The following is a 13,620-nucleotide window of genomic DNA, read 5'->3' as shown; positions in this document are numbered from 1 at the left end:
AGATCTTGTTGGAAGAGCATAGCAAAAAAATGACCTCATCCAGTGTGAGAGAGAGATGAGGGAAGACTTCCAGAGGAGGTGATGCGAAAGCTGAGTCATAAAGAAGCACTGGATGGGGGAGGGCATTCCAAGTTGGGGATATCAGGGGCAGGGGTGTAGTAAGGAGAGATTGTGGTCCGTTGGGGGGTTTGTGAGTTATACATGTGGAGAGTGTCTAGGGATGAGACTAGAGAGGCAAGCAAAAGCCATTCTGGGAGTTGGATTTTGTTGTATATGGGAAGCCCAACAAGTTATGAAGTCAGACACATTTTTTCAGCTTTTTAATTCATTTCATTTAACACATGCTTCAGGATGCCTGCTACATGCCAGGCAGTGCTGGGGAATGATGCAGTCATGCTGAGAAAAATGCACCTGTGTCTGCCCTCATGGAGCTTACTGTCTACATATTAAAGAACTGATCAGATATGTAATCATAAACTGCAGTAAGCATTTGAAAACAAGAATTGGATGCTATGAGAGCAAAGGGGGGAGCCAGGAGACTTTCCAGACTTTATCCAGTGCCCAGCATCTGTACTGCGGTCTTGAAAGTTGAGTAGGATTCACTGGGGTGAAGGGGAGACCTTGGAGGAAGGATTTTTTTTTTGCGGTTCACGGGCCTCTCACTGTTGTGGCCTTTCCCGTTGCGGAGCACAGGCTCCGGATGCGCAGGCTCAGCGGCCATGGCTCACGGGCCCAGCCCCTCCGCGGCATGTGGGATCCTCCTGGACCGGGGCACGAACCCATGTCCCCTGCATTGGCAGGCGGACTCTCAACCACTGCGCCACCAGGGGAGCCCCTGGAGGAAGGATTTTCACAGCAAAGGATTCCCTGTGTATAAAAGCCTTTATATCTAAAGAAGTATGAAACACTTGAAGCCCAAAGTGATAGAAGTAAGAAGTAGAAATACATTCATGACAAACATCACGCATTTCCTGGGTGCTGAACATGGTTTAGCAGTGAACAGCGAGAGCCTGCTCTCAGGGATATGTACAGTGTCCCTCCTTTTTATTATTTGTCTTCATCCATCGCAGTTGTATTTATGATGTTTATGTTAAGGGAACATGAATGGATATACACACACTTGGTACTCAATTGATACTACCTTTATGTGTTTTAAGGTATTATTTACATTCACAACCCTGACTAGGTCATTTATATTTTGAGAAGTACATTTTGTACCTAGCTTGCATTTGCCTTATAATATCAGCACTCAAAAATGACGAATTCAAGAGAGTTTTATTAAAAACTTACTTCTAGCAAATGATAGTTACTATTTTAAGATGGAACTCATATTCCTTAAAATAAAAGGAGTTTTTTTCCTCCAACCTTCTATTTATAGTGCTTTAATTGTTGCAGTCACAGTTTGGAATCACGCTTTCTAAGTGATGGAGTTGCTAAAGCATATTTTGATTTAAAGGTAGATGTGAACATATCAAAGATATAAGAGGTTCCCCCACCCCTTCCTGGAACTCCTATAATAGCTGTTTTAATTCACATTATTTAACTTATTTTTAAATAGTGCATTCGTTTTTTTCCCATTGTGAGAGTTATAAAAGTATATTGAAATTACTTTGGAAAAGAGATAATTAAAAAAAAAATCACCCCAACCCTATCATCAACCACCACAACTCAATTAATACTGCCATTTGATGTATTTCCTTTCATCTTTTTTTTTCCTTTTAAAAACCATGATTGTAATTATAGTGTGACTAAAATTTTGTATCCTTTTTAAACTAAATATTGAATGTTTTGTGTTGCTCCACGGTCTTTATAGCCATCAGCTTTAATACCTTCATCTACTCAATGAAATGTAGTACATCATAAGTTATTTAGAGCAGCGTGTTATTTTTAGACATTCAGGTTATAGTCTGGTTTTTATTTATTGTGAATAACATTATCCTAAACATATTAGAATATAAAACTTTTTCATATGCAGGATTATTTTCTTCAAATAGATTCCCAGAGTGAAAATAGGCACTTTTATTTGGATAACACATAGTTCCAGCTCAACATATCTAAATCTGAACTTCTGTTCTATCGCCAGCCATTCTGCATAACTCTATCTACTTTTCCAAGCCTTCCCTGGTGTTGTCCTGCATTTCCCTCTCTCCCTTAGCTCCCCAGTTTCCTCAAGCAACAAATCCAGTCAGTTCTACCTCCTTGATGTCTCCCATTCCTTATACTCCACCCTCTTCTGGCACTTATCCATACTCATGTGGATGGTGGTATCTTGCCTGCCTTACTGTCTCTTCTCTTGCTGCTTCTCCAGTCAGTTCTTTCTACCTCTGTTATCCCCAGACATTCATGTCTGATCACGTCCTTTCATGATCAGCACCAACTCCTTTGTGCAGCCTTTCCTGCTGTTTCCTGTGGTGCTGTGACCAGACTCATCTCTCTCTACTTCTCACCCCAGCTTTGTGTTCCAGCAGCTCTGGACTACTTATAGTTCCCTTAACATCCTCCTCCTCTCCTATGTACATGACTCTGTACATCCTTCTCCTTCACCCCAACTGGGCCCATCCCCACCCTTACCACAGGTTTTTTGTCTGCCTGTGCTTATATCCATGTGGCTGTTTCCATGTAGCTGGTAAGCTATAAGTGACAACCATATACATGGATGTGTGTGATATTAAAAATTCTTTTTTTCTTCTTTCAGTGAAACACCATATATAGTGCTAATGGTTGCTCTTGAACAAATGTATTCATAGAAGTAGCATCAGTTCATTTGATATTCTAAAAGCCCTTGGTTCTATAAATAGCATGACTTTGCCATTTTATCTTAACATCTAGCATTGTCCCCATTCTCGGATTATTATTGTTAAAAAAATGACTTGATGTTATACACAAAAGCTATTTGAAGGACAGTATTTAAATTTCCTCTTGTGTTTATAATATAACACATTTACGAGTTTTTCTTAAAAGAACTATTTGTAATAGTTTGGCATAATATTTTCTTACTGTATGGCTGAGGGGACATAACTACTTCTTTTAAGTATGTCATTGGACATGTACTAGGTATAGTGGGGAAAAATAGCTTAAGAATATCCTGGGCAGTAGGATTGGGAAAGCTGGTTTGTGGCGATCTCAAAAAGAAATCCCAAAGTATATTCTTTGGCAGACTTTGGTTAGCTCTTTCTGTAAAGGACCAGATTGTTGTATTTTAGGCTTTAAGGAGTCACATATGTGTCTGTCATATAATCTTTGTTTTTTATTTTTAACTCTCCTTCATTCTATATATATATATATATAAAATCCATTCTTAACTCCAGGGTTGTACAAAAACAAGCCCTTGGGTATATTCTCTAGAGGTTGAAAAAGTCTGCTATATTCACAAAGCTGTTAGTTTACGGTGATGAGTGTTCAGCTTGCCATTTGCTCTTTGAGTCTTGGAATTGTCTTAAGCCAAACACTGGATATGATGCTACAGTCTCAGAAATTACCTTTACCCAGATTGGTGGATTTAGCAGTTTGAAGGACAGCTACATAGACCATCAAAAAGGGATTCTTGAATATAAACCCATTTACTAGGCATGTGTATTGGACACTATTCAGACAGAACCGCATGGACTCACTCGACTGGCCAGTGGGGCTGCAGATGTAGAAGGCTGCTTATAATTTGTCAAGGAAGCACTGCTTGGGTTGATCAGAGATGTGTGTAGCTGGCTGTGGGAGAGTTGGCATGGAGGGAAGAATGAAAAGCTCATGTCCAAACCCCTGGGTGACTGGGTAAAGATATTTTAGCCATTTGTCCCGATAGTATCTTTATCCTTGGCAAGAATACCAGGTTGTACGATTAAAAATATATACAAGCAAACTTTCACTTATGATCATTTTCCTAGGATAACTCAAGAAACAAATGGACAGAAAGAGCATCCATCTTGAGATGGACAACCACAAGAAATGAAGCAGTAATTAGGGATAAAGCCTAGTCAGCTGTGATCCCAATCAGACTATACCCCTCAAACTCTAAACTACAATGCCACCTCCTACCCCGGGAAGGATCTCTCAAACTTTTTGAATAAAACATTGTTTTGCTTGCCTCTTTGGGATATCACTTGATTATAGAGAATTTGAATATTGAATTTTTGCTGCTGATATTTAGACTAACTAAAAGTGGGTAGGCTGAAGATTTTTAAAATACATGTGACAACAAGCTACTTATTAAATAACTCACCATAAATGTAAATATTGAGAAATGTATGTTAATGTTTTCTCTTGGTTTCAGGTTCTAGGCATCCAAGTGAAATGCTTCCATGAAATTATCACTATAGGTTACAGAGTCTATCGTTCTTATGACCTACCTTGGTTTAGAACACTAAGCTGGTAAGTGACTTAAAACTGTTTCAGATATGAAAATCTGATTCTTTTCTGAAGTTTGTAAGGAAGCATCCTGATCAATCAGTATCTACATGGTTGACCTTATAGATTGATTTTAAAGAAATATAAATTAAAAGAATGAAATTGAATTTTGAAAGAAGGAAATTACCTTTAACGCTCCCATTTCAACACAACTATTTTCATGTCTCATCTTTCACTCTTTGTAGAGATACCTGATTTAAATTGAATATAAACACTATTCTTGTGCTCTTTTTAAAAACCTCAGCATTATATTCGACACATTTTTATATCCTTTATAATTACAATTTTAACAGAAAGTTTCATTTTGTAAAATGTTATGAATATGTGTAATCTTTTGCCTTATTTCCCCTCAGTTGATATGAGACCACACACAAAATTTGATATTTCTACAAGGACTTGAAGATGAGATATGAAAATAGTTTGGGGTTTTTTTGTTTTGTTTTGTCTTTTTTGGTCTTTTTTTTTTTTTTTGAGTGATCAGTGGTTTATTCAGGACGGGAAAGCCGAAGCTGAATGTCTGTCTCCCTCCCCTCCCATCCACCCCTGCAGGCTGGCCCACCTTCTCCAAAGCCCCCATAGGCCCCAGGATGCCGGTGGGGGGTGGGGGGCAGGGCAGTGAGAGGAGGGATGACCTCACCTTTGCTGCTTCTGGTTTGGTCTCCTCCAGGCCCTGGGCCCTGTGACATGCAACAAGGAGGGTAGTCAGAGGGATGAGGAAGACTCTGGAGTCAGTGCGTAAGGCACCCTGTTAAATATTTCAGGGCAGTTACCAGCCTCTGAAATATTGTATATGTACAGATGCATGTAAAATTAGTAAATAAAAATCACCAAATAATTTTAATGTTCAAAGCTTTATATATTTTTAAAACTTTCTAGGTTTCTTAGTTATCAGGACCTTGACCATGAAACATGATAATATGATAGTTCATAATTAACCTAACAGGCCATGTCTTTGAATATAGTTGTTTGATTAGTATCAGCCAGAGGGGCCAGTGTCTTATTATAACAAACGTATCACTTTTTGGGTTTACAGTAGTCGAAAACAGTTTCTTCGTTTTGTTAACACTTAATTTTTCCTTCTGGAAAGTTTCTTCATGAGTGGCAATGTGTACAGGGAGTGTTAGGTAGATTAAGTAGTCGGAGAGTAATTAAAAGCTAAACCGTGCAGGATTGATTTTAAGTGTAGGGGGAAGAAAAAGGTAGGTCAAGATGGGCTCCAATGATTGTAGAGGCTTCTTGGAGAAGGTGAGAGAGAAACTGTTACTTGAAATAAAGACAGGCTTTGGCTAGAGAAGAGTGTTCTGGGTTGGGGAAGCAGCACCCATCAGGTTTCAGATGTGGGACAGAAGAGGCATGTGCCACAGATGGTGAGATCTTCCTGGCCCTCCTGAGCAGAAGGTGTATATTTATTAGGAAGTAGTGGCCAGAAAGTTGGATTGGTGGCTGGAGTAGGCTTTGACAGCCTTACAGAGGCGACACAGACAGTTTCCATTGTAGGAGAGAGAAAAATGGCAATACAGCTGATAAAAATTAAAATACTTCCCTTTGGGAACAGTGGGGTATAATTCCATTCATGAGAACCAGAGGGAAACCACCCCTTTCATCTTCTACTGCCCTCCTGGCTGCCTAGGACTCTGCCCTTCTAAGGAGGAGTCTGGGAGGAACCCTAAGGCAGTGTTTCTCAGCCTTTTTTTCTGGCTCACACATGCTCCCATCAGCAAAATCTCATGGGTTCAACTTCTCCCCGGGGACAAAGATATACCAGAACTGGGAGAAGGGATAGGCCATTTATCAAGTTTTTAAAGTTTTTCCCAGAGATTTTTACCCGCTGCTAGCTCCGTTCCCCACAGCTACCCTTTTTGAGTCACTGCTCAACTAGAGTGCATCTAGAGCATTGAGAAGAGGGGGCAAGACCCCAGTATGTGCAGGGCAGGAGGGTGAGGTTAGAGGTCAAATTACCTCTACCTTCTTTTCCTGTTGATCTTCCCTAGGGCAGGTGGGAATTTGGCTTAGGATCTTTACAAAGCATTAGACCTGTGAGTAGCTGGGAGTGAATTTTCATTATAAACTTAATGCTGTGTGTGTGTGTGTGTGTGTGTGTGTGTGTGTGTGTGTGTGTGTCTGAGAGTGTATGAGAGTGAGTGTATGTCTAGTATTTTCTACAATGTTTCCTAATTATCTGTTTCTGGTATTTAGATATTGAGCTAAATAAAGGCATGAACTATTCAGTAAATTTTTATTGACTGATAAGTTTGAAATTAAGTTTAAAACAGGAAAAAAAGCATTTTGGTGGAATATATCATGAACTGGTCTTCTCAACTTGGTTCTGAACTTTTTGTCATCATCAAACTGTAGAAAATAGTTTTGTTGAGTTTGAGGGGGAAAAGAATTCAAATCTAAAGAAGCTAATTGTTTTAAAATTATAGGTACTTTCTACTGTGTGTAAACTACTTTTTCTATGGAGAGACTGTAGCTGATTATTTTGCTACATTTGTTCAAAGAGAAGAGCAACTTCAGTTCCTCATTCGCTACCACAGATTTATATCATTTGCCCTCTATCTGGCAGGTAAGTTAAGGAAAAGTCTTTATTGATATGTAGCCAATATATGTTACATGCTTATTTTTATTTGTTATTTAAATTTATAACATCCTTTATTTGTTACATTTTAATCCAGCTTCTCTTTGTAAAAAGTCTCATATATAAAGCTATTTCTTTCATCACAGTCTTAAGCAGTAGTCACTCCCTAATGGTGGTTTAAAAAAAAGTACTTGCTTAATAGTCACTCCATATATTTGAAAATTTTCTTCACAAATTATAGTAAAGGCACTTTTAAATATATGGGTTATTTACCAAGTATAATTTATAAAGAAACTTTCACATATGTATTGCTTTATTTGTTCCTAGGAAATAGAGTTTTCATATAGAATTATTCGGGGTACTTAGTTTTCCTGACATGGTTTATTATATATTCATTTATATATATATATATATATAAAATATACATATTTGTTTACAGTAGGCTATGCCACATGTTTTTATGATTTTAGATTAAGAATCAGATAGTTAGGATAATATTAGAATTAATAGATTTGTTTTCCATTAAAGTTTACCAATCATAAAAGAAATTTCTAAGAAATTGATTTAGATATGTACCGTTTAAAAACCAGATTGCCAGTATGAATCCTGGTTCCACCCTTTACTAGCTGAATAAACTTTGGGAAATTTAATTAGTTTACCTGTGCCTCAGTTTCTTTGTCAAGCACTTAGAACAGTACCTGGTACTATTTAAGTATTTATCATTATCATTATTTCCACTTTTAAAGGAGGAAATGAAATTTATTTGTGAGTTTTCACTTTAGCTTTTAATAGTTACTGTTTTAGCTCTTAGGAGTTTCTCATAAATAAATTCTTCTCCAGTTAATACAATTCTGGAAACTGAATACAATATGGATGACTTCCATTTCTCATTAAACAAAAAATATACAGAATATGTGGGGAAGAATGTCCAGTCCTTTAAAAGTATGTCATTTATATTCAGTAATTATGATCTTTTTCATGGTGTTCAATTTTAATAAACATCCCTGCAGATCTTGGTCTCTATTTTATTTCTGATTCTAGGAAGCCAGAGAATGAAATACAATCTGAAATGATAATGGTAATTTTCAGAGAATCATTTTTGGGGCAGGGGAACCTACATTTTCCAAAGAAATTGCCTGTTTTACATTCAGGTTTTTTGTTAAGTCCAGTTTTCTCAGTCTATTACTTAATTTTTTAAAATTATAAATGATATGTCTAACATACATTCTTGGAAATAGATATTGAATGTAGATGTCTTCATTCTTGGAAATAGATATTGAAAAGTATTTTTGTTCTTTCAAGGGCAAAAGAAGTTATTCATTCTAAGGTAGCTATTTCATTTTAAATTCTAATCAGTTTAGAAGAATCATGATTATTAGAGAGATTAATTATGACTGCTAACAGCTAAAATTTTGGAGAATAATATGCTTGACTCTGATTTTACGTTCATTAAACCTCATCTGTGACATTTTTTTTCATGGTAGAAGAAATATTGCATAGTTTCTCTTATCAAACAAACACGTTTGATTCATTTTGTTAAATGTAAGGTAAATTCTGGGATGGATTCTTTACTATTACAGGAGAGAAGCATACTGTACCTTCTTAGTCTATATTTTTACAGGCAAGACTTATTAGCAAGAAAAGTGTCTGTAATAACAATAACTTTATTTCATATATAATTCTTATAATTACTTAATAGTAAAATTGTGATTAATTAAAATATAAATCATTAACATATGTGCATTAGTTAAAAAATCTGATATGTCAAAAGAATCTGATAATGTTATTGTTAATGTAAACAATAACCCTGCACCCCAACACTTGCAGGTTGTTTTCATTTTTCTAAGTAATATGCCTATTTCTTAATTTATTTAGGCATTATCTATTGACTTCCTGTAATAACCTCTGTCTCTTCTCCATACTCAGTTTTTTATTGTCATTATTAATATTATTAAATAGGTACCTAAAATATCACTTTCTATAGAGCCAAATAGTATCTTTGATTACATTTCCATTCTTTTACAACATTTTGCTTTTCCTGCCCTTAATAGCTGCTCTTTACCTTTTCTTTTCCACCTTCATAAATTTCTGTGTAGGAATCCTTAATTTTCCTTTTGAGTCTGTCCCATGTCTGTTGGTCATTTTTTCAGATGTTCACAGAAATCAGAGAGTTGATTAGTTCCCGTTTTTCCTGGTGACCTTTATCCCAGGGACGTCTGGGCTCCTGTTCCTGTTTGGACTGGCTGCTTGTAGGCCTGCTGTCAGCTGTCCCCTCATGATTTGGCTTTTCCTGTGTCTTCCAATTTCTAGGATAACACCCTCATTCTGCTGCAGCGTAGCCTCTAATAGTTTCCTATGAAATGTGCTTAGAAGGTAAATATTTTATGTTCATACATTTCTAATAATATCTTTGTTCCGTTCTCACAATTGACTGCTTTGGCTAGGGTTCCACTTACTAGTAGTAGACTTGTACTTAGTCCTCTAGTTTAGAAGCCCAAGCCTTAACCTTGCCTTCCAGTGAGCCTTTCTTGTTCAGTTTTCTCTAGAAAATACTTCTACTTGTCCCTGATTTCTCAGATCTGCTGAAAGTCATCCAGTCGGTTTTCCAGCTTCCAAATTTTGTAGCCATTTTTCTTCTTTTTTCCTTGACATTTCTTCAATTCTCTTTGCTCTGTAGGTTTTTGCCTTAATTTCTTTTAACATGATTTAGTGGGCTACCAGGATGGAAGAGAAAGAAATGTAATACATGAACAATTGACCATTTAAAAACAGAAATCCTTGATTAGTATTTTATTTTTCCCTTGGCTTAAAACAACAACTAATTTTTTTCTCCTGGTCCTGTGGATTGACTGGGCTTCACTGGGCAGTTCTAACTTAAGGCCTCCCCTACAGTTGCAGTCAGATGGCGGTAGTGCTGGTCATGTGTGTCCTAAGTGGGCTAGACGTCCAAGGTGGCTCACTCTCACGGGCACGGTTAGTGCTGGCTGGTGACCCGTAGTGCTGGCTGGTGACCCGTAGTGCTGGCTGGTGACCCGGGCACCCGAGTGTGGGCTCTCCATGGGGCTTGGCTCTCTCAGCACCACGCCTGAGTTCTGAATAGGGAGGGCACCAAAAGCCAAGCATCTCAAGAGTCCTTACCTAGGATGTTTTGTTTTGTTTTGTTTTTGCTGTACACGGGCCTCTCACTGTTGTGGCCTCTCCCGTTGCGGAGCACAGGCTCCGGACGCGCAGGCTCAGCGGCCATGGCTTATGGGCCCAGCCGCTCCACGGCATGTGGGATCTTCCCGGACCGGGGCACGAATCCGTGTCCCCTGCATCGGCAGGCGGACTCTCAACCACTGCACCACCAGGGAAGCCCCCTACGATGGTTTTTTAAAACTAGTTTTTAAAAATGAAAACATAATACGTTCCCACAGTAAAAATTCGGGCTGAAAAGGAGTATTCCGTGATATCTCCCTCCCCGCTCAGAGCCTTACTTACTCTTTCCAGGGGCTTCCTACCACTATTCAGACATTATCTGAGTATTCAAGCTTATATGTTTATATCCTCCTTCCCTCATTTTTGTACACAAATGAGAGCAGACCATCCTGTACCTGTTTTTTCCCACTTAAGGTAGCTTATTTGTGGTTTTATATTGGCACATCTAAACTTATCTCACTTTTTCCGTATCTGCAGTTACATCTGATGTGCATACAGCAAAATCTGATGGGTAGCATGTCAGAAAATAAGGCAACTACTATTTCCTTGCTTTGCATTTGCTCTAACTTATACTTGAAAATAACTTCTCAATTGAGAGGGTAAAGACAATGTAATTTATTTTCTTTCTTGTTTCTTTTTATAACATTGTATACATGATAGCCTCCCAACCAACCCTTTTCAGTCATTGTTTCTTCATTCCCTGAAATTTCTGACTCTACTTTTATAAAACAAAATCAGTATTTCTTCTTTTTTCTAACTGATTTCCACCATGGACATAGCTTACCACTTGCTCTTTTATAGAATCATGGAAGCTTATTGAAAATCATCAGTTTTGTTCCTTCAACAAACATTTGAGTGCCTTCCAAGTGCCAGTACTGTACATGGTGTTGAGGATACCAAGAAAAATAGGCTGGTAGCGTGCCTTCCAGGGTATTGCAACTGCTGAGACACATGTCCCCTAGTTCATTGCTGGAATGTGAACAAGGACCTCTAAGAGCATAAAGAAGGGGAAGGAGGGCCTTTCTTTGCTGGGGTGGGAAGGCCATAGAACACCTTGAAGAAGAGATGACAGGTGTCATGAGAAGCAAAGAACAATCAGGTGTTTGCCAGGTGGACAGAAGGAAAGGGCATTCCAGGAGGAGGTAACAGCTGTACAGTCTTGAGAACAAGAGAGGGTGGCATGTTCAGGACCAGTGAGAGGCAGTGAAGGTTGCAGAGGTAAGCAGGAGCCCCGTCTTGAGAAGCTTTGTGTATTCTGGGAAGAGTTTGGGCTTTATCCCAGGAAAACTACTGGAGGATTTTAAGCTAAGAGATGATATAACCAGATCTGTAATTAAATGAAGGATGAGTTGGATAATGTTAATAGAGTGACAAGATAGGAGCCTGTTGCTCTAATTCATACTAAATATAATGTAGGCTTGGCCTGAGGTTTATATTTAATACTAAGAGGGTTATAAATTTTAAAAAATTATGGGACTTCCCTGGCGGTCTAGTGGTTAAGACTCCGAGCTCCCACTGCAGGGCGCGGGTGTTCAATCCCTGGTTGGGGAACTAAGATCCCACATGCTGTGTGGCACAGCCAAAAAATTAAAAAAAAAAAACTAAAATACTGTGGGCTGATCTTAGAAACCAACTGCTATTTATGATAGTCTATGAAAAATTGCTTTTGTATCCCAAATTATTGGCTTGAAATGTACTTTTTGTTGAGATAATTATGTATTTCCATGTAGTTTTAAGAAATAATAGAGAGTCCCTTATGCACTTTGCCTAGTTTCCACTAATGGTAATATTTTGAAAAATTACACTGTAAGATAACACCAGGATATTGACATTATTACAGTCTTACAGAAGTATTTTTAAAGCAAAACTTTTTTTTTTTAAAGTATAGTTGATTTATAATGTTGTGTTAGTTTCTGGTGTACATCAAAGTGATTCATATATAAATTCTTTTTCATGTTCTTTTCCATTTTGGTTTGTTATAGGGTATTGAATATAGTTCCCTGTGTTATACAGTTGGCCCTTGTTGTTTATCTATTTTATATATATTTTATAGATTGCATCTGCTAACCTCCAAATCCTAATTTATCCCTTCCCCACCCCTTTTCCTCTTTGGTAACTGTAAGTTTGTTTTTTTATGTCTGTGAGTCTGTTTCTGTAAAACACAACTTTGTAGTAAGCTAGGAGCTACTGGGATAAGAGATGAAACTTCCAATATAAATTATTCATAGTATTCTATATCTGTTATCATTTTACACGTGTCCTAAATATGGCCCTATTAAATGACCATAAGCACTCACTTTGTGTTTCTCTTGTTTTTTTAATTTCCAGTGCCTAGCACAGGGTCTGGCATTTAGGTTCCCAATACACATTTACTAGATGAATGATCAGGAAGCTGAGAACATGCACATCCACACACAGTGCTTTTTAGAGAGATTTTTTTTCAGCATCAGTGTTTTGGTTGCTGGGTCTTGAGGCCTTACTGGTGATTCTTGAAGTGATTAGCAACATTCATGAGCTTAGTCTAGCAAACGAAGGTAGACTTTAAAACAGGAGTAAGGAAATAGAAAGTGTGCTCTGTTGAGATATTTGTACCTTTCTCTCAAATTATGCTGATAAAAATCTCTGGAATTCTTCTCGTTAAACAGCATTCCAAGGGTCCTGCCCAAGTTTTAGTTCTGCAGTGGTCAAATGACTTTTATAGGTCTTAGCAGATTTAAAAACCAGAGACAACACAAGCTCTTTCACTGACGTTGAATTTTATTAAAATAAATGTATGTATATCCAGGTCTGACCCACTCACCAAGGCCCACCACATTAAATAAGGTGTTTAATATTATACCAGATGACTCACTGACTAGGACCTGGAAATCATCCTGACACTTAGATAATTTTGTTGTAAAATGAATTTGAGTGATAGCAAAAAGAAAATTATAGGAACAACATTTTCTCTAGAGTCTGGATATATTTTAAAAAGATCTTGGGGCCTGGATTTGGGGCTCTTTAGAAACCAGAGCAACTATGTGATTACATGTCTAGTAATGATGGGTGAATAAGCTTAAGATGTTGGACCCTTAATATCATCACCTTAAGATCTCTTTATCTAACCAGTGATAGGCATATTAAAGGCGTATTAAGTTTAGTGGTTTGGTTTTTTTGTTTTGTTTTGTTTTTGCTTGTATTTGTGCATGGCTGACTGTTTTGACTTCTTTTTAAAAACCCTTAAGGTAAGTTATAACTTGAATATAATACTTTGAATTCAAGAAAATCAATGGACTTATAAGATTAAATTATAGCTAAAATTAATGCATGATTAAGAATGTTTTTCCAAATATCCTGAATATGTTTTATCTCAAAGGATGGTGATGAAATCTTTGAAAGATGTCACAAACAACTGTTCATAAAGGACTGTATCTTCAAAACCACTTACAGTTTTAAAATTAAGATGA

At 37.4% G+C, this 13,620-nt stretch overlaps 1 protein-coding gene across 1 annotated transcript in view; it reads left to right on the top strand.

The window, feature by feature from the left end:
• The window catches only part of CDS1 (CDP-diacylglycerol synthase 1), a 68,441-nt gene that overhangs the window by 30,710 nt on the left and 24,111 nt on the right, over positions 1–13,620 (top strand). Inside the window, exons 4-5 of the mRNA XM_024764211.1 lie at positions 4,265–4,362; positions 6,825–6,964. Coding sequence (XP_024619979.1) covers positions 4,265–4,362; positions 6,825–6,964 — 238 coding nt within the window. The remainder of the gene's footprint in view (positions 1–4,264; positions 4,363–6,824; positions 6,965–13,620) is intronic.

Source organism: Neophocaena asiaeorientalis, unplaced genomic scaffold (genome assembly GCF_003031525.2).
Source record: "Neophocaena asiaeorientalis asiaeorientalis breed wild unplaced genomic scaffold, Neophocaena_asiaeorientalis_V1.1 scaffold296, whole genome shotgun sequence".
Classification (NCBI taxonomy): Eukaryota; Metazoa; Chordata; class Mammalia; order Artiodactyla; family Phocoenidae; genus Neophocaena; species Neophocaena asiaeorientalis.
This window is presented reverse-complemented; position numbering and strand designations above follow the sequence as displayed.